The sequence below is a fragment of the Cherax quadricarinatus genome, unplaced genomic scaffold, assembly GCF_038502225.1.
Source record: "Cherax quadricarinatus isolate ZL_2023a unplaced genomic scaffold, ASM3850222v1 Contig1900, whole genome shotgun sequence".
Lineage (NCBI taxonomy): Eukaryota > Metazoa > Arthropoda > Malacostraca > Decapoda > Parastacidae > Cherax > Cherax quadricarinatus.
Window position 1 is genome coordinate 12,602 of NW_027196926.1, and position 25,466 is coordinate 38,067.

At 40.7% G+C, this 25,466-nt stretch overlaps 1 protein-coding gene across 1 annotated transcript in view; it reads left to right on the plus strand.

Moving 5' to 3' along the window:
- LOC128703121 (GPN-loop GTPase 2) overlaps positions 1-25,466 on the plus strand; it is a gene marked incomplete at its 5' end in the record, with an annotated part of 43,090 nt that overhangs the window by 7,867 nt on the left and 9,757 nt on the right. Inside the window, 2 exons of the mRNA XM_070081179.1 lie at positions 9,999-10,129; positions 19,674-19,747. Of these exons, the coding sequence (XP_069937280.1) occupies positions 9,999-10,129; positions 19,674-19,747 (205 nt within the window). The remainder of the gene's footprint in view (positions 1-9,998; positions 10,130-19,673; positions 19,748-25,466) is intronic.

A 25,466-nucleotide genomic window follows, 5' to 3' on the forward strand; every position in this document is an offset into this window, starting at 1 on the left:
GCAATAGAAATAGGCATTAAAAACACAACAAAAGGTAAGATACACACAGAGTACACTCATTACTTACCTTAAAATATTAATATTAATGTGTGAGAGGTGAGTGGCAGGGTGTTTATTGAATAAAATCAGAATGGCACACCATCATCCTCTAACTTGGCACTTAAAGCAAGAGGCTTACGACTTCTCTTTTTATCACAGCTAACCTTAGACGCCATCGTCAATGAGAGCCAACTAGTTAACGAAAGAGTAAACGAGAGAGAGAACGAGATACAGAGTTCAGACAATGTAAGAACACAAACTGAACAGGTAGTGGGCGATCACTTGGTCAGGCGAAATAAATGCGTATTAATATGTGTCTACTTTTAGTTCATTCACGTACGTTTGTAAGAGTTTGTAAAACATTTACCTCAATATTTTTTTATTATAATAATAATTACCTCACAATACAAATACTCTTACATAGTGTAGAAGTTAGTACAGAATAAACAAACAGCAACACACCATTTTTAGAGTGAATGAAGATATTATTATTATTATTATAAAAAGCACTAAACCCACAAGGGTCATGAATTGCTATATATAGAGTAAAGGCATACGAAAAGAATATTTTTCTACAGTTATCCCCCAGTTTGACTAGAGAAAACGTAATTCTTCCGACACTACCTACACAGCTGCTTTGTAAACAAATCTCATATTTACATCAATTTTTTATTCTGTGAGTGTATGTATCATGTTTATATGCTATGTAACAGGTTTCATATATAATTTTGAGGAAAATATCATAGATGGATTAATGAAAATGCCTATATTAATGTAAAATAAGACATTTAGTGTGCCCAAGAGTGATTATTATTACGTAGTATTGGCGTCATGAGTAGAGAGAGACTTAGCGATTTTAATGTGTACCTGCACACCAGCACAGTGTGTAAGTATATTTAGGTACAGGTACACATAAGTATAATTATCAGAGTACATATAAAATACGCAGTAACTTTAAAACACTTGAAATTTTGGAAAGTTTCCTAACATAATAGATGTGGTCATGAGATGTATTCTCTCATATCTAGGCCCAAATGTACCACTCACAGTTTATCAGAGTGAGCTGAGCTCATGGCGTAGATCTACGGTTTGGACACTCACCGTAAAGCCGTAGATCTACGGGACGGACCCTGAAAGGGTTAAAAGACCGCTTGCCGTATAGCAAATTTTGGTCATAATTTGACATCGCCGTATTAGTGGAATGCCGTAAGGCGAAACGCCGTAAAGTGGGGCCTTACTGTATAGGATTGGGCAAGGTGATGAGGATAAAATATTAGGTAATGAAAGATTGGATATTAGATTGGAGGGAATAAGGGGGAAGTGAATGTGTTCATGTACAGTATTTGGGAGTTGACTTGTCAGCAGATGGGTTTATGAAAGATGAGGTCAACCATAGAATTGATGAGGGGAAGAAGGTGTGCAATGCACTGAGGAGTCCGTGGAGACAAAGGACATTATCCATGGAAGCAAAGAGGGGAGTATATGAGAGTACAGTGACACCAATGCTCTTATATGGGTGTGAAGCATGGGTGGCAAATGTTGCAACAAGGAAAAGGCTGGAGGCAGTGGAGATGTTGTGCCTGAGGGCAGTGTGTGGTGTGTATGTTATGCTGAGAATCCATAGTTTGGAGATTAGAAGGAGGTGTGGGGTGTCTAAAAGTATTATCTTCAGGGCTGAGTTGTTGTTGTTGAAGGGGTTCAGACATGTAGAGAGGATGGAACAAAATAGAATGACTTGGAGGGCATATAAAACTGTAGTAGAAGGAAGGCGGGGTAGCCGTCGGCCTAGGTTTTGTGTGCATGCTATGTAACATGCTCATGCATGCAGCAAGCATGCATGAGCATGTTACATAGGAGTGGAGGCAAGTGGTTTTTAGAACTTGATGTGCTGTTTGAGTGTGAGCAAAGAAACATTTATGAAGGGATTCAGGGAAACCTGTTAGCCGAACTTGAGCCCTGGAGGTGGGACGCACAGTTCCTGCACTCTGAAGGAGGTGTTTTGATATTTATTATCACACTGGCCGATTCCCACCAAGTCTGGGTGGCCCGAAAAAGAAAAACTTTCACCATCATTCACTCCATCACTGTCTTGCCAGAAGGGTGCTTTACACTACAGTTTTTAAACTGCAACATTAACACCCCTCCTTCAGAGTGCAGGCACTGTACTTCCCATCTCCAGAACTCAAGTCCGGCCTGCCGGTTTCCCTGAACCCCTTCATAAATGTTACTTTGCTCACACTCCAACAGCACGTCAAGTATTAAAAACCATTCGTCTCCATTCACTCCTATCAAACACGCTCACGCACGCCTGCTGGAAGTCCAAGCCCCTCGCACACAAAACCTCCTTTACCCCCTCCCTCCAACCTTTCCTAGGCCGACCCCTACCCCGCCTTCCTTCCACTACAGACTGATACACTCTTGAAGTCATTCTGTTTCGCTCCATTCTCTCCACATGTCCGAACCACCTCAACAACCCTTCCTCAGCCCTCTGGACAACAGTTTTGGTAATCCCGCACCTCCTCCTAAATTCCAAACTACGAATTCTCTGCATTATATTCACACCACACATTGCCCTCAGACATGACATCTCCACTGCCTCCAGCCTTCTCCTCGCTGCAATATTCATCACCCATGCTTCACACCCATATAAGAGCGTTGGTAAAACTATACTCTCATACATTCCCCTCTTTGCCTCCAAGGACAAAGTTCTTTGTCTCCACAGACTCCTAAGTGCACCACTCACCCTTTTCCCCTCATCAATTCTATGATTCACCTCATCCTTCATAGACCCATCCGCTGACACGTCCACTCCCAAATATCTGAATACATTCACCTCCTCCATACTCTCTCCCTCCAAAAATAATTAACAAAAAGGCACAATACCGTGACTGGAACGATACACAAATAATCCGCACATAAAAGAGAGAAGCTTACGATGACGTTTCGGTCCGACTTGGACCATTGACTTTGTCAATGGTCCAAGTCGGACCGAAACGTCGTCGTAAGCTTCTCTCTTTTATGTGCGGGTTATTTGTGTATCTCTCTCCCTCCAATCTGATATCCAATCTTTCATCACCTAATATTTTTGTTATCCTCATAACCTTACTCTTTCCTGTATTCACTTTTAATTTTCTTCTTTTGCACACCCTACCAAATTCATCCACCAATCTCTGCAACTTCTCTTCAGAATCTCCCAAGAGCACAGTGTCATCAGCAAAGAGCAACTGTGACAACTCCCACTTTATGTGTGATTCCTTATCTTTTAACTCCACGCCTCTTGTCAAGACCCTCACATTTACTTCTCTTTCAACCCCATCTATAAATATATTAAACAGCCACGGTGACATCACACATCCCTGTCTAAGGCCTACTTTTACTGGGAAATAATTTCCCTCTTTCCTACATACTCTAACTTGAGCCTCACTATCCTCGTAAAAACTCTTCACTGCTTTCAGTAACCTACCTCCTACACCATACACCTGCAACATCTGCCACATTGCCCCCCTATCCACCCTGTCATACGCCTTTTCCAAATCCATAAATGCCACAAAGACCTCTTTAGCCTTATCTAAATACTGTTCACTTATATGTTTCACTGTAAACACCTGGTCCACACACCCCCTACCTTTCCTAAAGCCTCCTTGTTCATCTGCTATCCTATTCTCAGTCTTACTTTTAATTCTTTCAATAATAACTCTACCATACACTTTACCAGGTATACTCAACAGACTTATCCCCCTATAATTTTTGCACTCTCTTTTGTCCCCTTTGCCTTTATGCAAAGGAACTATGCATGCTCTCTGCCAATCCCTAGGTACCTTACCCTCTTCCATACATTTATTAAATAATTGCACCAACCACTCCAAAACTATATCCCCACCTGCTTTTAACATTTCTATCTTTATCCCATCAATCCCGGCTGCCTTACCCCCTTTCATTTTACCTACTGCCTCACGAACTTCCCCCACACTCACAACTGGCTCTTCCTCACTCCCACAAGATGTTATTCCTCCTTGCCCTATACACGAAATCACAGCTTCCCTATCTTCATCAACATTTAACAATTCCTCAAAATATTCCCTCCATCTTCCCAATACCTCTAACTCTCCATTTAATAACTCTCCTCTCCTATTTTTAACTGACAAATCCACTTGTTCTCTAGGCTTTCTTAACTTGTTAATCTCACTCCAAAACTTTTTCTTATTTTCAACAAAATTTGTTGATAACATCTCACCCACTCTCTCATTTGCTCTCTTTTTACATTACTTCACCACTCTCTTAACCTCTCTCTTTTTCTCCATATACTCTTCCCTCCTTGCATCACTTCACTCATATGCTAACTTTTTCTCCCTTACTACTCTCTGTACATCATCATTCCACCAATCGCTCCTCTTCTCTCCCGCACCCACTTTCCTGGAACCACAAACTTCTGCTGAACACTCTAACACTACATTTTTAAACCTACCCCATACCTCTTCGACCCCATTGCCTATGCTCTCATTAGCCCATCTATCCTCCAATAGCTGTTTATATCTTTCCCTAACTGCCTCCTCTTTTAGTTTATAAACCTTCACCTCTCTCTTCCCTGATGCTTCTATTCTCCTTGTATCCCATCTACCTTTTACTCTCAGTGTAGCTACAACTAGAAAGTGATCTGATATATCTGTGGCCCCTCTATAAACATGTACATCCTGAAGTCTACTCAACAGTCTTTTATCTACCAATACATAATCCAACAAACTACTGTCATTTTGCCCTACATCATATCTTGTATACTTATTTATCCTCTTTTTCTTAAAATATGTATTACCTATAACTAAACCCCTTTCTATACAAAGTTCAATCAAAGGGCTCCCATTATCATTTACACCTGGCACCCCAAACTTACCTACCACACCCTCTCTAAAAGTTTCTCCTACTTTAGCATTCAGGTCCCCTACCACAATTACTCTCTCACTTGGTTCAAAGGCTCCTATACATTCACTTAACATCTCCTAAAATCTCTCTCTCTCCTCTGCATTCCTCTCTTCTCCAGGTGCATACACGCTTATTATGACCCACTTCTCGCATCCAACCTTTACTTTAATCCACATAATTCTTGCATTTACACATTCATATTCTCTTTTCTCCTTCCATAACTGATCATTCAACATTACTGCTACGCCTTCCTTTGCTCTAACTCTCTCAGATACTCCAGATTTAATCCCATTTATTTCCCCCCACCGAAACTTCCCTACCCCCTTCAGCTTTGTTTTGCTTAGGGCCAGGACATCCAACTTCTTTTCATTCATAACATCAGCAATCATCTGTTTCTTGTCATCTGCACTACATCCACGCACATTTAAGCATCCCAGTTTTATAAAGTTTTTCTTCTTCTCTTTTTTAGTAAATGTCTACAGGAGAAGAGGTTAGTAGCCTATTGCTCCCGGCACTTTAGTCGCCTCATACGACACGCATGGCTTACGGAGGAAAGATTATTTTCCACTTCCCCACGGACAATAGAAGAAATAAAGAAGAACAAGAGCTATGTAGAAAAAGGGAGAAAAACCTAGATGTATGTATATATATATATATATGCATGTGCATGTCTGTGAAGTGTGACCAAACTGTAAGTTGGAGTAAAGAACAAGAAGCTTTCAAGCCATGATGTAATTTCCCTATTCACCAAAGTACCTACTACACAAGCCATCGATCTCTTGCTCAGAAAAATTGACGATTCACTTGATCTTCCTATTCCAGCCAGCAATTTCATTGACCTTGTTGAACTATGTGTTGGCTTTAAGTGTTTCTCTTTCAAAAATCACCTCTTTCAGCAGACTTTTGGACTACCCATGGGCTCGCCACTCAATGCCATCCTGGTGAACCTATACATGGAACATCTGGAAGCCGAACGTTTCTCCAACATTATTCCTTTGTCTGTCACCTGGCTCCGTTATGTTAACGACATCCTCCTCATAACTCCCAGACGCTTCAACGTTCAAGTTCTCCAACACAAGCTCAACCAGGTCGAGCCCTCAATCCAGTTCACACTTGAAGAAGAAGTCAACAACACTCTTCCTTTCCTTGATGTTCTTCTCTGCAAAGCTGACCATGAACTTTGTTTTAAAGTCTATTGAAAACCCACCAACCAAAACGATCTTCTCCACTTCTACTCTCACCACGACACCAAAACTAAACATGGTGTAATTATAGGCTTTTTCCTGCGTGCACTCAGAATCTGCAGCAATGAGTTCCTTGAGGAAGAATGCACTATTATTGAACAAGTATTTTCCAAGCTTCACTATCCTCATCACTTCATCAGAAGCTGCAGACGAAGGGCATTAAACATCTTCAAACCACCAAGAGAAGACACTGCCAAGAAGAGATACTTAGTCTCCCCACAAACTCCATTGCCAAACACGTTTCCAACATCTTTTCCAGTACCTCATTCCAAGTATCTACCTCCACAACCACAACCATCAAAGGCATTACCAGTAATAGACAGGACAAGCTTCCATCCTCTGCAGGGGTATACATAATCCCTTGTAATGAGTGCAGCAAATTATATGTCTGTGAAACATCAAGAGACCTCCAAACACGTATTTCAGAACACCAATATGCAAGCAGGTCTGACGATACAAGAAATGCCTGTGTGCAACACGATAATTCACACAACCATTTAATAAGCTACAGAAACTCGAGACTTATCGCCAGAGAAGACAACACTCAATACCGAAGAATCCCGGAATCATCGCTTATCTCTATATCCGACAATTTCAACTAGAACAATGGCTTCTATAACATAGCTGAACCATTTGCCAAGAAACTTCTTCATCGCTATCCCACATAAGAACATAGGAATGGAGGAACACTGCAGAAGGTCTGCTCACAAACTTATCCAGTCTCCCTTCCAAGCTACCCAAGATTTTAGACTCTATAACCCCACTCGGTAGATCATCAGATGCAGCATTCTCCACCTGACCTCAGCATTCTGAACCTGACTATAAATACTCGCATACCTTCCACCCCAGGTAGATCTGTTTGTGACTTGAAAAAGCCCACTGTGTGGGTGAAACGTTGTCAATAAAGGATCACATTATACTGCATATGTGTTTATATTTCCTGGTGTATACCTGGAGAAGGTTTTGGGGGTCAATGCCCCCCTGGCTCAGTCTGAGACCAGGCCTTGTGGATCAGGGTCTGATCAACCAGGCTGTTACTGCTGGTCGCACACAACCTAAAGTCAGTTACTGACTTTAGGTGCCTGTCCCGTGCCCTCTTGAAGACAGCCAGGCATCTATTGGTAATCCCCCTTATGTATGCTGGGAGGCAGTTGAACAATCTTGGGCTCTGGACGCTTATTGTGTTGTGTCTCAGTGCATTCGTGGTGCTCCTGCTTTTCATTGGAGGAATGTTACATCTCCTGCCGAGTACATGTGGTAAAATATTGTTAAACAAAAAGAAAGCCACTAGCATGCATGAGAATTTCTGGCAGACTAATCCTAATTCTTACAGACTAGTTAAAACTAGACGCAGGTTATGGAGTGCTGAATTTTAGTTATACATTAGTACAGAAAGAGAGGTAGCAAAAAATTTTTATAATTAGTGAAATTTATAGTAGAGAGCTTGCAAGCAACAAAAGAAAATATTTCAGTTAGTACAATTTTAAGTGTGTATTAATACTTGAATTAATTTAGTGTTCTGAAGTTAACTCTCTCCAGGTAAACTCCAGGTAACTGGGATTTCTAGAGTAGTTTCAAACCAGTTCTATGATTTCAGGGATAGTATAGTGTTGGTGTAGTTAAGTTTGGGAGATGGGGTGATTTTTAATTATAGCCCTAAATTGATTGGCAGACGGGGGACCTTTTGCTCGTTCGGGTAGTTAATTCCAGATCTTGGGGTCCTTTATATGTACTGCATTTTTGCATAAGGTGAGATGGACATGAGGGATGTTGAAGAGAGCTTTGTGCCTTGTGTTGTGCCTGTATGTTCTGTTGTAGCTATCAAGTAGAAGTTCGAGAGGAGGGTTTATATTGGAGTTTAATGTTCTATATATATACTAGGCACAGAATTATGCATGCATATTTTGTATATTAAGCAAGTTCAAGGTCTTGAAGAGTGGAGGGGTGTGTTCATTATGAGTAGAGTTGGTGATCATTCACACAGCAGCATTTTTGTTGGGATATTAATGGTTTAAGGTGATTGGTTGTAGCAGATCCCCTTGCACAAATACCATTGGTGAAGTAAGGGTAGATTAGAGAGTGGTATAGTGTGTGTAGTGTTGTTTGGGGTTCATAGTACTGTATTTTAGAAAGGATGTCAACTGTTTTGGAGATCTTGGCTATATGTTGGGTGTGGGTTTTAGTCAAGGTGAAGACCTAGAAATTTGCCGTCAGTGTGTCTCGTAATGGGGAAACCATTGATTGGTATGTTAAGTTGATTATTTAAGGCTTTGTTTCCTAAAAAAACTGTAATAAGTTTTGTCTGTATTGAGAATGAATTTGTTGGTCGTCATCCGCGTAGATATTTTTAGTAGCTCGTTAACAGTATCACTAAGCATAGTCGGGTTTGAGTGGAAGAAGACATAACTAGTGTAATCTGTGAATAGGACTGGTTTAAGGAGATGAGATGTATCGGAGAAATCATTGATGTAATTGAGAAAGAGCAGAGGGCCAAGGACACTGTTCTGTGGCACTTAGATGGCTACAGGCTGAATAGTCAAGGTTGTGCCATTTGTGGAGATGTACTGGCATCTGTTGCTAAGATAAGAGTTTAGGTATGTCCTCTGACATACAATTTGCATTCTTTAACAAAAGTACCACACACTAAGACAAACAAAAGTTCAGTTGCTTAAGGGGGTGTCAGGAAGTCCAGCAACTGCTCACACTAGTTATAATTAAATTTTTCAGATAACTGATCATTCTGAGCAGTTGATCATCATACAGTATTACTGTGTTTGTAAATATTTCTGTATGAAGGGTATAAATCAGGGAGTAGAACCTAACCTAGTCTAACCCTCTCTGCTTCCATTGTGAGTGGAAACCATATAGTCTCTTCTTTGGGATTCTGAATGTGTATCTTATATATCATGATACTCTTATAGGTCCCCTTTTTTGTTTGTTGTTGTTGTTGAAGTGGGTGTGACATTTCAAAACATTGCAGCCTTTGACTTCCTCAGTAAGTACTCACCCATTTGCAGTCGCTCACTTATCTGTGGTTGCAGGGATCGACTCACAGATTCTAGCCCTGGCTCTTAGCTTACCATTCTTCAGATTCACTCTCTTAGCCTTGTGGGTCATATCATACCTGTTCTTAAAACTGTGTGTGAAGCCTGTCTCCACCACTTTTTCCTCCAAGCTCATTCCATTTCCACACCAGTCTAAGACTGAAGAAATACTTCCTAACATCACTGTGGCTCATGTGTGACTTTAACTTCATGGTGTCCCTGAGTTCCTGTTTGTTGTCTCTCAAACAATCTCTCCCTGTCTACCTTATCAATTTCCCTGAGTATTTTATGTTATGTGTCATCCCTAGCTGTTCTTTCCTCCTGCATTATTAGGTCCAGTTGTGTAGCCTCTCTTCATAGTTTATGTCCCTTCAGTCTGGAACAAGCCTTGTTGCATACTTCTGTACTTGCTCCAGTTTCTAAACATGCTTTTTCAGCTGCAGCTTCCATACTTGTGCTGCATACTCCAAGATGGACCTAATGTATGTTGTAGAAAGGGTCCATAATGACATTGTTGAGATTCCAGAAGGCTGCTCTTAGATTTTGCAGATGAGCATTGGCTGCAGTAGTTATCTGGCTGATGTGTGCTTCTAGCGTTATACTGGGCACTATTCTCACCCCTAGGTTTTACTTTGAGTGAAGTCTGCAGTCTCTGTCCCTCGAGACTTCCTGCACTGCTCCTGCATTCTTATGTTCTTATGTTATAAAATCCTTACATGTAAATATCTAATGTGCATATTCTTATCTTTCCTAGGCAGAATTATATGCACACCACTCAATGGTTCGTAATATTTTATTGGCACTGGACAAGAGTGATATCCGACTGTGTGCAGCTTACCTTGTGGATTCTCACTATGCTAATGATCCAGGTAAGAAAATCTTAAAGTGAAGAAATTTAACATTAGTTTTTCAATGAAGTGGTCACAGTATGTACTGTCTGTGGTAAACTAAAACAATTAGTGTCATTATCCTTATATACAGAACTGCTTACCTTTGGAAGAAGGTGCTTGTGATATTTCATATGTGAAAGATAGTTTGTATCCATAGATAATATTAACATAAATTCAATAGCAAATTACTCAAAGAATTTCTTTGTTTTATAACTATCCACTTTTTTTATGCCACATTGGCCCCTTGCCAGAAAAGCAGAGAAATATACTGCATCCTTAGCCCCCAACCACCCGATTCCAGCTCTAATACATCTTGCAAGAAGAAACAGCTGAAATCAATCATTGAATCAAGGATTTCCCAACCTTTCCCTCTTCTTTCTTGGAAGCTTTCAATGTAAAGAGGAGAGAGAGCTTTCTATAATGAATGTGGGTTGTTTGAGAAGTGCTGGAATGAGTTTTAGGAGTGTAGGAGCTACATGGAGTAGTGTTGGTTGAGTAAACCAGTATAGGGGTAAGTTGTAGGTTTAGGTAAGAGAGTTGGAAAGGTGTGTTTGAAGTGTAGAAGAGAGCTGTAGAGGTATGCTAGAGCAGGAGGGGTACCTGAAGCTCACACTAACTCAGATTAAATAGCTCAGTTTACACAACAAGATGGCTCACCACATGTGTAAAATAAAATGGAAGTGATAAAGCCATAAGCAAGGGACAAACTAAATAGGCAAAAAATGGCCTTCTAATCAAATGCAATCAAACTGTTAGAAGTTGTAAGGTTGTTGGAGTGAGTTGTTGTAGTTTTTGCATGTGTTGTAGTGGTGTGACCCCTCAAGGGAGGTTCCTTGATGCTGGTGAGGGGCTCTTGATCCAGGGAATTGGATCTGTGTTCCAGTTCCCTGAATTGAATCTGAATACCTTCCATCTCCCACCCTACAAGCACTGTATAATCTCTATGGGTTTAGTGCTCCCCCATGATTATAATAATGTAGTAGTGTGAGAGTGAATTATTTGTATAGAAGAGTGTGGGAGTGTAATACAGTGGACCCCCGGTTAACGATTTTAATCCGTGCAAGAGGGCTCATCGTTATGCGAAATAATCGTTATGCGAATGAATTTTCCCCATAAGAAATAATGGAAATAAAATTAATCCGTGCAAGACGCCCAAAAGTATGAAAAAAAATTTTTTTTTACCACATGAAATGTTAATTTTAATACACACAAACTGAAAAAGGCATGCACAATTAAATGACACTTACTTTTATTGAAGATCTGGTGATGATTGATGGGATGGGAGGAGGGGAGAGCATTATCTTCTTACTGTTTAGAAGGGGAATCCCCTTCCATTAGGACTTGAGGTAGTAAGTCCTTTTCTGGGGTTACTTCCCTTCTTCTTTTAATGCCACTAGGGCCAGCTTCAGAGTCACTGGACTTCTTTCGCACAAGATATCTGTCCATAGTGGCCTGTACCTCTCGTTCCTTTATGACTTGCCTAAAGTGTTTCACAACATTGTCAGTGTAATAATCACCAGCACGGCTTGCAATAGCTGTGTGAGGGTGATTTTCATCCATGAAGGTTTGCACTTCAAGCCACTTTGCACAGATTTCCTTAATCTTTGTAGTAGGCAACTTCTTCAATTTCTCTCTCCCCTCCTCTGAACCAGTTTCCTCAGGTCTGGCCTCTTGCTCTTGAAGTTGATCTATCAGCTCATCAGTGGTTAGTTCTTCATTGTCCTCCTCCACCAACTCTTCCACATCCTCCCCACTAACCTCCAACCCCAAGGACTTTCCCAATGCCACAATGGATTCCTCAACTGGCACAGGATTCTCAGGGTTAGCCTCAAACCCTTCAAAATCCCTTTTGTCTACACATTCTGGCCACAGTTTCTTCCAAGCAGAGTTCAAGGTCCTCTTAGTCACTTCCTCCCAAGCCTTACCTATAAGGTTTACACAATTGAGGATATTAAAGTGATCTCTCCAAAACTCTCTTAGAGTCAGTTGAGTTTCTGAGGTCATTACAAAGCACCTTTCAAACAGAGCTTTTGTGTACAGTTTCTTGAAGTTGGAAATAACCTGCTGGTCCATGGGCTGCAGGAGAGGAGTGGTATTAGGAGGCAAAAACTTCACCTTAATGAAGCTCATGTCCCCATAAAGTCGCTCTGCCACGTCTGTAGGATGACCAGGGGCATTGTCTAACACCAGGAGGCACTTAAGTTCTAATTTCTTTTCAGTTAGGTAATTTTTCACATTGGGGGCAAATGCATGGTGTAACCAGTTATAGAAAAATTCCCTAGTGACCCATGCCTTACTGTTTGCCCTCCACAGCACACACAAATTATCCTTGAGGACATTCTTTTGCCTGAACGCTCTGGGAGTTTCAGAGTGATACACTAATAAAGGCTTCACTTTGCAATCACCAGTAGCATTGGCACACATCAACAAAGTAAGCCTGTCTTTCATAGGCTTATGTCCTGGGAGTGCCTTTTCCTCCTGAGTAATGTAGGTCCTGCTTGGCATTTTCTTCCAGAACAGGCCTGTTTCATCACAATTAAACACTTGTTCAGGTTTCAGTCCTTCAGTTTCTATGTACTCCTTGAATTCCTGCACATATTTTTCAGCCGCTTTGTGGTCCGAACTGGCAGCCTCACCATGCCTTATCACACTATGGATGCCACTACGCTTCTTAAATCTCTCAAACCAACCTTTGCTGGCCTTAAATTCACTCACATCATCACTAGTTGCAGGCATTTTTTTAATTAAATCCTCATGCAACTTCCTAGCCTTTTCACATATGATCGCTTGAGAGACGCTATCTCCTGCTATCTGTTTTTCATTTATCCACACCAATAAGAGTCTCTCAACATCTTCCATCACTTGCGATCTTTGTTTCGAAAACACAGTTGAACCTTTGGCAAGAACAGCTTCCTTGATTGTCTTTCTGGTGCCCACAATAGTAGCGATGGTTGATTGGGGTTTCTTGTACAGCTTGACTAGGTCGGCTATACGCACTCCACTTTCATACTTATCAATTATCTCTTTCTTCATCTCTATAGTAATTCTTACCCTTTGAGGTGTAGGGTTGGCACTAGAAGCTTTCTTGGGGCCCATGGTCACTTATTTTCCAGAAACAGCACCGAAAATACTGTAATAATACGAAATATTCCGAGTGTATGCTTGGATGTTACCGCGGAGGCTGGCTGGTAAACAATGGGACGGGCGGCACATGTGAGGCTGGCTGAGGGCACATTGGACGCGTCTCGGACGAAAATCGGTGAGCGGGTTTTTAATCGGTATGCGCGGCAAAAATTTTGCGATAAAAGTAATCGTTATGCGGAAAAATCGCTATGTGATGCCATCGTTATGCGGGGGTCCACTGTACAGTGGAGTCGCCTCTTACAACACGCATGGCTTACGGAGGAAGAATTCTGTTCCACTTCCCCATGGAGATAAGAGGAAATAAACAAGAACAAGAACTAGTAAGAAAATAGAAGAAAACCCAGAGGGGTGTGTATATATATGCTTGTACATGTATGTGTAGTGTGCCCTAAGTGTAAGTAGAAGTAGCAAGACGTACCTGAAATCTTGCATGTTTATGAGACAGAAAAAAGGACACCAGCAATCCTACCATCATGTAAAACAATTACAGGCTTTCGTTTTACACTCACTTGGCAGGACGGTAGTACCTCCCTGGGCAGTTGCTGTCTACCAACCTACTACCTACTTAACCCTTTCAGGGTCCAAGGCCAAAATCTGAAGTGGTCACCACCAGTGTCCAAGAATTTAAAAAAAATTTTTGTTATTTTTTCTTATGAAATGGTAGAGAATCTTTTTGTGAAGGTAATAAAACAAAAAGTACGAAATTTGATGGAAAATTGACGAAATTATGCTCTCATGAATTTTGATGTGTCAGCGATATTTACGAATCAGCGATTTTGCCGACTTTGACTCCCATTTTAGGCCAATTACATTATTCCAGTCGACCAAATTCTTAGCTATTTCACTAGTATTACTTCTATTCTATCGATTGAGCACAAGAAATCGCCAAGTCAACTGTTTCAACTACAAAATAAAGTGATCGGAAATTGGTAATTTGGCCAATTTAACACAAAGTTCAAAATATTCCAATTTCAAAATAGGGTCCAGAATAAACAATGTAGATATTCCTGGCACTAAACTAACATTTCCTCTGTTCATTAGTTATGTTTTGAGGCTTTACAAATAAATTCCATTTTGATTTTTTATTCACATAATGAATTTTTATTCACACCAAAAAATAGAAGATTTACTGTTATGCAATATTGTAATAATTGTATAAATATCATCACCACATTTGTGAATGTATATTAGACCCACCAGCTGGCGTGTATTAGACATGTGAAGTCGTTTGTTTACTCTTGAACATCGGCAAAAATTTAACATTTCCGCTACTTTGAGCTCAGTTTCAAGAAATTTCCAGTGCTAAAACCAATCAAAATCATGTCTATTTCTGTAATATGTATTCCATTCTATCAAATGAGACCAAGGGGTTTAGTTATAGGTAATACATATTTTAAGAAAAAGAGGATAAATAAGTATACAAGATATGATGTAGGGCGAAATGACAGTAGTTTGTTGGATTATGTATTGGTAGATAAAAGACTGTTGAGTAGACTTCAGGATGTACATGTTTATAGAGGGCCACAGATATATCAGATCACTTTTTAGTTGTAGCTACACTGAGAGTAAAAGGTTGATGGGATACAAGGAGAATAGAAGCATCAGGGAAGAGAGAGGTGAAGGTTTATAAACTAAAAGAGGAGGCAGTTAGGGTAAGATATAAACAGCTATTGGAGGATAGATGGGCTAATGAGAGCATAGGCAATGGGGTCGAAGAGGTATGGGGTAGGTTTAAAAATGTAGTGTTTGAGTGTTCAGCAGAAGTTTGTGGTTACAGGAAGGTGGGTGCGGGAGGGAAGAGGAGCGATTGGTGGAATGATGATGTAAAGAGAGTAGTAAGGGAGAAAAAGTTAGCATATGAGAAGTTTTTACAAAGTAGAAGTGATGCAAGGAGGGAAGAGTATATGGAGAAAAAGAGAGAGGTTAAGAGAGTGGTGAAGCAATGTAAAAAGAGAGCAAATGAGAGAGTGGGTGAGATGTTATCAACAAATTTTGTTGAAAATAAGAAAAAGTTTTGGAGTGAGATTAACAAGTTAAGGAAGCCTAGAGAACAAATGGATTTGTCAGTTAAAAATAGGAGAGGAGAGTTATTAAATGGAGAGTTAGAGGTATTGGGAAGATGGAGGGAATATTTTGAGGAATTGTTAAATGTTGATGAAGATAGGGAAGCTGTGATTTTGTGTATAGGGCAAGGAGGAATAACATCTTGTAGGAGTGAGGAAGAGCCAGTTGTGAGTGTGGGGGAAGTTCGTGAGGCAGTAGGTAAAATGAAAGGGGGTAAGGCAGCGGGATTGATGGGATAAAGATAGAAATGTTAAAAGCAGGTGGGGATATAGTTTTGGAGTGGTTGGTGCAATTATTTAATAAATGTATGGAAGAGGGTAAGGTACCTAGGGATTGGCAGAGAGCATGCATAGTTCCTTTGTATAAAGGCAAAGGGGACAAAAGAGAGTGCAAAAATTATAGGGGGATAAGTTTGTTGAGTATACCTGGTAAAGTGTATGGTAGAGTTATTATTGAAAGAATTAAGAGTAAGACGGAGAATAGGATAGCAGATGAACAAGGAGGCTTTAGGAAAGGTAGGGGGTGTGTGGACCAGGTGTTTACAGTGAAACATATAAGTGAACAGTATTTAGATAAGGCTAAAGAGGTCTTTGTGGCATTTATAGATTTGGAAAAGGCGTATGACAGGGTGGATAGGGGGGCAATGTGGCAGATGTTGCAGGTGTATGGTGTAGGAGGTAGGTTACTGAAAGCAGTGAAGAGTTTTTACGATGATAGTGAGGCTCAAGTTAGAGTATGTAGGAAAGAGGGAAATTATTTCCCAGTAAAAGTAAGCCTTAGACAAGGATGTGTGATGTCACCGTGGTTGTTTAATATATTTATAGATGGGGTTGTAAGAGAAGTAAATGCGAGGGTCTTGGCAAGAGGTGTGGAGTTAAAAGATAAAGAATCACACATAAAGTGGGAGTTGTCACAGTTGCTCTTTGCTGATGACACTGTGCTCTTTGGAGATTCTGAAGAGAAGTTGCAGAGATTGGTGGATGAATTTGGTAGGGTATGCAAAAGAAGAAAATTAAAAGTGAATACAGGAAAGAGTAAGGTTATGAGGATAACAAAAAGATTAGGTGATGAAAGATTGGATATCAGATTGGAGGGAGAGAGTATGGAGGAGGTGAATGCATTCAGATATTTGGGAGTGGACGTGTCAGCGGATGGGTCTATGAAAGATGAGGTGAATCATAGAATTGATGAGGGGAAAAGGGTGAGTGGTGCACTTAGGAGTCTGTGGAGACAAAGAACTTTGTCCTTGGAGGCAAAGAGGGGAATGTATGAGAGTATAGTTTTACCAATGCTCTTATATGGGTGTGAAGCATGGGTGATGAATGTTGCAGCGAGGAGAAGGCTGGATGCAGTGGAGATGTCATGTCTGAGGGCAATGTGTGGTGTGAATATAATGCAGAGAATTCGTAGTTTGGAAGTTAGGAGGAGGTGCGGGATTACCAAAACTGTTGTCCAGAGGGCTGAGGAAGGGTTGTTGAGGTGGTTCGGACATGTAGAGAGAATGGAGCAAAACAGAATGACTTCAAGAGTGTATCAGTCTGTAGTGGAAGGAAGGCGGGGTAAGGGTCGGCCTAGGAAAGGTTGGAGGGAGGGGGTAAAGGAGGTTTTGTGTGCTAGGGGCTTGGACTTCCAGCAGGCATGCGTGAGCGTGTTTGATAGGAGTGAATGGAGACAAATGGTTTTTAATACTTGACATGCTGTTGGAGTGTGAGCAAAGTAACATTTATGAAGGGGTTCAGGGAAACCGGCAGGCCGGACTTGAGTCCTGGAGATGGGAAGTACAGTGCCTGCACTCTGAAGGAGGGGTGATAATGTTGCAGTTTAAAAACTGTAGTGCAAAGCACCCTTCTGGCAAGACAGTGATGGAGTGAATGATGGTGAAAGTTTTTCTTTTTCGGGCCACCCTGCTTTGGTGGGAATGGGCCAGTGTGATAATAAAAAAGTATAATCTTTGGCATGGTATCCTAGTTTTAGTTGCAATATTCTTTGTTATACTAAACATTAGATCAGATGACCGTGTCCCGTAGCTCGATCACTAGTGCACTCAGCTCGTACACTGAGGTCTGGAGTTCGAATGTCCGGTATGGCTGGAAGACATTAGGGATGTGTTTCCATAAAACACCTGCTGTCCCTGTTCGCCCATCAATATATAATGGATACCTGGGTGTTAGTCGACTTGTGTGGGTCACATCCTGGGACAGAATTGACCTAATGTGCCCGAAATGCTCAGCATAACAAGGGTCTTTCTGTTTAGTAGTATGTCATTGTTGTCAGCTAGGCCTGTATTCCTTGTACATGTACTTGTAGAAATAAAGATATATTTTTATTATTATTATTATTTTTGTTATTATCATTATCATTATTAATCTATAGATTTTTTATCTATTCTATGACTTTCTCAGCATCTTGTGTCCTGTATTTCTTCTTAGTTTTGTTTCTTTGTGTTGAAATGTTAGGATATTGTCACCATTGTTATTTTCCATTGCCTGATGGGAGAGACTGATGTTATGTATTATTATTAAGACATTCCAATACATTACAGTTTTTTCCAATTTTGTCTTTACTTTTACGTCATCCTTTAATGTTTTGTTGCTTATTGTTTTATAACTTATGTGTTGGCTGAGGGCAAACATTTTCCTTGGCACACATCCTTTTTTTTCCATTGTAAACAAGCGATGTTTCCAGCATCTTTATGAGAACAGATGAAGTCCATTAAATCGGAAATTAATTTCCCAGCGAACCATAAAAATAATGGACATTTCTAGATTTAATGGACTTTATCTGTTGCTTTTGAGCATTGTCCAGTCACAGATTTTTGTCTCGTTAAATCTGAAATGCCTTAAATCGAGGTTTTACTGTATTTCTCAACATGAAAATAATTTCTTCAGGTTCCCTCTATTAATAAAAATAAATTTGATTAAGAAATGTGTAGCCAATTTCCTCATATCTGGGTTCACACTAACATTATTTTGTAAATATTTTCTAATATCATTTATCAAATACTGTATATACATTTTTTATAAATTTTTCTTTTGTGCATGCTTTTATCATAACTCTCACATAGACATCGATCATGAAATATGGACTTTTTATTTTTTATGATGGCCATTTTCATTTTACTTAGCACAAGACCACTTTATTTAAATTAAACAATTGTGCTCATTGATGAAAAAGACCCAATTAGTTCTTCCTTCATGAGGAAGGGAAGTTGAAAGTTAAGACACTTTTGCAACATCTCGTTATCTTTATTGTAGACGTTTCGCCATCCAGTGGCTTTATCAATACAGATTCTTGGACATAACAAGAAAACAGAAGAACTATATACAAAAGATGATGTAATTAGTCCGTCAGCCTTAGAGGTGGTGTTTAGAGCACCGTGGTTGTAGAGATTCTGAAGCAGAGGCAAGGAGACTGGTGCTTATGTAGGCGTCAGTGAATAGGGACGTGTAGCAGACGAGGGCATAGTCACTGGTTGGCGGGATTCCCCAGTGGAAGTAGGTCCTACCCAAATTGATGGGTTAGTTGTAGTAGCCTTGAAGAAGGTAATGTAGTTGTCCTCTGAATCACGATACCATGATGTTGCAGTGCCTGACAAGTTGTGCAAGACAGGTATACAATACCGACAAGATGAAAGTTAAGACACTTGTGCAACATCTGGTTATCTTTATTGTAGATGTTTCGCCACTGGGGAATCCCGCATACCAATGACTATGCCCTCGTCTGCTACACGTCCCTATTCACTGACGCCTATATAAGCGCCAGTCTCCTTGCCTCTGCTTCAGAATCTCTACAACCACGGTGCTCTAAACACCACCTCCAAGGCTGAGGGACTGGTTACCTCATCTTTTGTATATAGCTCTTCTGTTTTCTTGTTTTTTTTTTTTTTTTTTTTTTTTTTTTTTTTTTTTTTTTTTTTTTTTCACACCGGCCGATTCCCACCAAGGCAGGGTGGCCCGAAAAAGAAAAACTTTCACCATCATTCACTCCATCACTGTCTTGCCAGAAGGGTGCTTTACACTACAGTTTTTAAACTGCAACATTAACACCCCTCCTTCAGAGTGCAGGCACTGTACTTCCCATCTCCAGGACTCAAGTCCGGCCTGCCGGTTTCCCTGAATCCCTTCATAAATGTTACTTTGCTCACACTCCAACAGCACGTCAAGTATTAAAAACCATTTGTCTCCATTCACTCCTATCAAACACGCTCACGCATGCCTGCTGGAAGTCCAAGCCCCTCGCACACAAAACCTCCTTTACCCCCTCCCTCCAACCCTTCCTAGGCCGACCCCTACCCCGCCTTCCTTCCACTACAGACTGATACACTCTTGAAGTCATTCTGTTTCGCTCCATTCTCTCTACATGTCCGAACCACCTCAACAACCCTTCCTCAGCCCTCTGGACAACAGTTTTGGTAATCCCGCACCTCCTCCTAACTTCCAAACTACGAATTCTCTGCATTATATTCACACCACACATTGCCCTCAGACATGACATCTCCACTGCCTCCAGCCTTCTCCTCGCTGCAACATTCATCACCCACGCTTCACACCCATATAAGAGTGTTGGTAAAACTATACTCTCATACATTCCCCTCTTTGCCTCCAAGGACAAAGTTCTTTGTCTCCACAGACTCCTAAGTGCACCACTCACTCTTTTTCCCTCATCAATTCTATGATTCACCTCATCTTTCATAGACCCATCCGCTGACACGTCCACTCCCAAATATCTGAATACGTTCACCTCCTCCATACTCTCTCCCTCCAATCTGATATTCAATCTTTCATCACCTAATCTTTTTGTTATCCTCATAACCTTACTCTTTCCTGTATTCACCTTTAATTTTCTTCTTTTGCACACCCTACCAAATTCATCCACCAATCTCTGCAACTTCTCTTCAGAATCTCCCAAGAGCACAGTGTCATCAGCAAAGAGCAGCTGTGACAACTCCCACTTTGTGTGTGATTCTTTATCTTTTAACTCCACGCCTCTTGCCAAGACCCTCGCATTTACTTCTCTTACAACCCCATCTATAAATATATTAAACAACCAAGGTGACATCACACATCCTTGTCTAAGGCCTACTTTTACTGGGAAAAAATTTCCCTCTTTCCTACATACTCTAACTTGAGCCTCACTATCCTCGTAAAAACTCTTCACTGCTTTCAGTAACCTACCTCCTACACCATACACTTGCAACATCTGCCACATTGCCCCCCTATCCACCCTGTCATACGCCTTTTCCAAATCCATAAATGCCACAAAGACCTCTTTAGCCTTATCTAAATACTGTTCACTTATATGTTTCACTGTAAACACCTGGTCCACACACCCCCTACCTTTCCTAAAGCCTCCTTGTTCATCTGCTATCCTATTCTCCGTCTTACTCTTAATTCTTTCAATTATAACTCTACCATACACTTTACCAGGTACACTCAACAGACTTATCCCCCTATAATTTTTGCACTCTCTTTTATCCCCTTTGCCTTTATACAAAGGAACTATGCATGCTCTCTGCCAATCCCTAGGTACCTTACCCTCTTCCATACATTTATTAAATAATTGCACCAACCACTCCAAAACTATATCCCCACCTGCTTTTAACATTTCTATCTTTATCCCATCAATCCCGGCTGCCTTACCCCCTTTCATTTTACCTACTGCCTCACGAACTTCCCCCACACTCACAACTGGCTCTTCCTCACTCCTACAAGATGTTATTCCTCCTTGCCCTATACACGAAATCACAGCTTCCCTATCTTCATCAACATTTAACAATTCCTCAAAATATTCCTTCCATCTTCCCAATACCTCTAACTCTCCATTTAATAACTCTCCTCTCCTATTTTTAACTGACAAATCCATTTGTTCTCTAGGCTTTCTTAACTTGTTAATCTCACTCCAAAACTTTTTCTTATTTTCAACAAAATTTGTTGATAACATCTCACCCACTCTCTCATTTGCTCTCTTTTTACATTGCTTCACCACTCTCTTAACTTCTCTCTTTTTCTCTTTTTTTCTTGTTATGCCCAAGAATCTGTATTGATAAAGCCACTGGATGGCAAAACATCTACAATAAAGATAACCAGATGTTGCACAAGTGTCTTAACTTTACACAAATAACCCGCACATAGAAGAGAGGAGCTTATGACGACGTTTCGGTCCGGCTTGGACCATTTACTTTGTAAATCATCCAAGTCGGACCGAAACGTCGTCGTAAGCTCCTCTCTTTTATGTGCGGGTTATTTATGTATCGTTCCAGTCACGGTATTGTGCCTTTTTTTGTCTTAACTTTCATCTTGTCGGTATTGTATACCTGTCTTGCACAGGAAGGGAAGTGTATTTGTAAACAAGTGTCTAACAAAAAAGTGACAGAACCTTCTGTATAGCTTAAGAAAACTCAAACACGAACATTAGGTCAAGATTCATAAGTGTTGTATCCGAGGTGGCAAAATCATGGTTACAAAATCACCCACAGGTTGCATATATGAAATTAATGAACACAAATTAGTGATCTTCATTATACTCAAAGGTTTCACTGAGACCATATAGTCCACAGCTTATTCAGTAACTCTACAAACATCAGTGATAAATGTGAATTAGATCTTGCCACTGAATGTTACACCCTTTTGTTCATTTTAAGTAGACAATTTCTACTTGTTATTTTGGCAATGATATATTTTTAAATATTATTTTGGCTTTTTCACTCAATATATTCAGGAGTACCTAAAATGGACTTACTTCACTTTATAATATTATCTGGCTGTAAATTATTTAGCTTTGTACATAGGTGGTAGATTGTTTAATCATTCTAATGGTTGGTGCGACCTGGCTAAGCACCAGTAGGCGATTTGAGCTACTCAACCCCTGCTCCGACCGAGTCAAGGTTGGCTGGTAAAGCCTCACCTTATTCAGTTCATACCTTCCACTGGACCAGGAAGGGTCTAAGGAAGTATCCAGCTTTAACCCCTTGACCGTTGAAACCCCATATCCTGAGGTGTCTTCTGGTGTTGAAAAATTTTTGAGAAAAAAAAAAAATTCCTATGAAATGATAGAGAATCTTTTCCCGATGGTAATGACACCAAAAACATGAAATTTGAGGAAAAACTTATGGAATTACGCTCTTGTGAAGTTAGCTACCTCGGCGATATTTACGAATCGGCCCTATTCACGAATTGAGCCCTATTCTCAGCTAATTCCATTGTTCCAGTCGACCAAACTCATAGCTATTTCTTTAGAACTCCATTTGTTCTTTCGAGTGGGTACAAGAAACTGCTCATTTATCGACTTCAACTACCCAATAACGTGGTCAGAAATTTTCTATTTGGCCAATTTCATGCAAATTATAAAATTTGCTAATTTCAAAACAGAGTCGAGAATGAACAACGCAGACATTCCTGGCTCTAAAATAACATTTTCTTTGTTCATCAGTCACGTTGGGTTTTTGATGTACTAGTACACATAAATTCTACCGCCGTCAAATCTCGCGGGAAAAGGCTGGTAGGCCTAGATGTGAGAGAATGGGTCTGTGTGGTGGGTGTGCATTTTAGAAAAAAAAATCTGGGACCCAGTGGTGCATTGTGGGAATGCCATCTTAGTAAACAATGTCCACCATGCCTCGCGGTAATAAGCTCCTCACTCCTCGGCGAATTGGGACACTTTTGTTCCCCAGTGACAGTTCTAATACAGATGGAAGTGCCAGTGAAGATGAGTTTCAAGGTTTTGATGAGGTTACAACTGAAACTAATGACCATAATATCGGTAATAGTGAGGAAAACCCAGACGACCATCAGCCTTCCACTTCTGGTGCTGGACTGTCTTGTTCACATTCAGTTGTACCAGAATCAAAGAGGAAACTCCTATTTTCCCAAATCCCAGACTCAGATGTGAGCATTTGTGATGATAGTGATAGTGATTATGAACTACAAGCTCTTCAAACTAGTTCCAATAGTGATAGTGAAGTGCAATATTCCCCAGTGAAGCATCAGTATATACGACGATATATGCGCTCTGGTAGTGTGCCATATGCTATTCCAAGGGGAAGGAGTACATCTCGGAGTACATCCCGTGGCTGTACAACAGGAACAAACAGTGAAAATGACGATGATACTGTTGCAATTGGGAGGGAAAATGTGCATGGTGGTGGTGGTGGTGCCAGCCATGAGGCACCAGCAGTGGGCCATGCTGCCACCCATGCTGCCACCCACACCGCTGCCTCAGCTGATCTACAACAAAGGCCACCATCCCCCACCCACCCACCACACCAGCCTCCACAACCATAACCTCCACAACCACAACCACCTGTCATTGTCCAGTACCCACCAGCAGACCGCACCTGGGATTGGCAGGAAGCTGTCAATTTTGTTCCAAATCCCCACCAGTTTGATGACAGCCAAAGTGGAATACGGCCATCTTGTACACTGGGGAACAATGCCACTGAACTGGAATGTTTCGAGTTATTCTTTGATGAACTCCTGATGGAAATTATTGTCAGGGAAAGCAACAGATACTACGAGTACACCATGGCAAACATAATACTTTCACCAAAATCACCTCTACACCAGTGGAAGGAGACAACTGTGGCTGAGACGTATCTTTTCTTTGCCACAATAATGCTTATGCCACATGTGTATAAACACAAAGTGAAATCATACTGGTCAACAGACTGCCTGATTGCAACCCCAGGTTTCAGTGATATAATGCCAGTGAATCGATTTGTGCTAATGTTACGTATGCTTTACTTCTCAGACAAAACCAGGCCTGACAGAAACGACAGGTTATATAAGATTAGGAATGTGTTTGTGTATCTGAAAGAGAAATTCAGTACGTATTTTTATCCCTTCAGGAAGCTTGTAATTGACGAGTCTTTGATTCTGTTCAAAGGAAGACTCTCTTTCAAGCAGTACATACCAAGCAAGAGGAAACGCTTTGGTATAAAGTTGTTTGTGCTTTGTGATTGTTACAGTGGTCTGGTATTGGATATTATTGTGTACACTGGAAGTTATACATTGCAAAATACCAGGAAGTTATTGGGCATCTCTGGTGATGTGGTTAGAACAATGATAGAACCATACCTTGGTAAGGGGCATATATTATATACAGATAACTGGTACACAAGCCCCTCACTCAGTGATTTTTTGCGAGTGAACATGACAGATGTGTGTGGCACAGTGCGTGCAAATCGGAAACATATGCCCAGGTTTGACGCTGGCACTCGTAGAGGTGAGGTGCAGGCGTTTGCTGCCAATGACATCATGGCATTTCGGTGGCATGACAAACGAGATGTCACACTGTTGTCATCAGTTCACCCTAATGAAATGGCAGACAGTGGCAGGCAGCATAGAGAGAGCAATGAACCCATTCTAAAACCTGCAGCTGTGATTGATTACACCTTCAATATGCGTTCAGTGGACAAATGTGACATGCAGATTGGGTTTGCTGATTGTGTTCGCAAGAGTTATAAGTGGTACATAAAACTCTTTTTCCATCTTCTGGACATTTCCATGCTCAATGCTTATAATATGTATAAGATGAGGACCAGAAACAAACCACCATATGGCGAATTCTGTTTGTCTGTCATCAGACAAATAGTATTCAAGTACCAAGGAAGAACACCTGCAATAGACCGCCCACCAAATTATCAACAACTACCTTCTCATCTGAAGCATGGTGATCACTTCCTGGTAAAACTGCCTGCTACTGCTTTCAAGAAAAAGGCTCAGAAGAGGTGTTATGTCTGTGCACATACAAAAAAACGCCCACAACAACGCAGAGACACTCGTTTTATGTGTGAGGAGTGTAAAACACCACTGTGCATGACACCATGTTTCAAAGACTTCCACAGGCTGCAGAACTTCTAGAAACATTCCCTGTGACTGTATATGTGTATATAAAATATAGAAAAATAGTAATAAACAACATTTCATATCGTTTGTTTGTGTAAATATTTTCGATAAACAAAATAATGACAACAGTGTTTACGCCCTTATTGTGTAGTATTGAAAAAGAAATAACTTACAAAATACTGATCATATTGGTCTCAGAGGCCATAAAAAAGTAAATAGAAAAATACCGGGTGACGGCAGTCGGCGATGTTACCAGATGTTGTTCAATTTTGGCAAACTTTA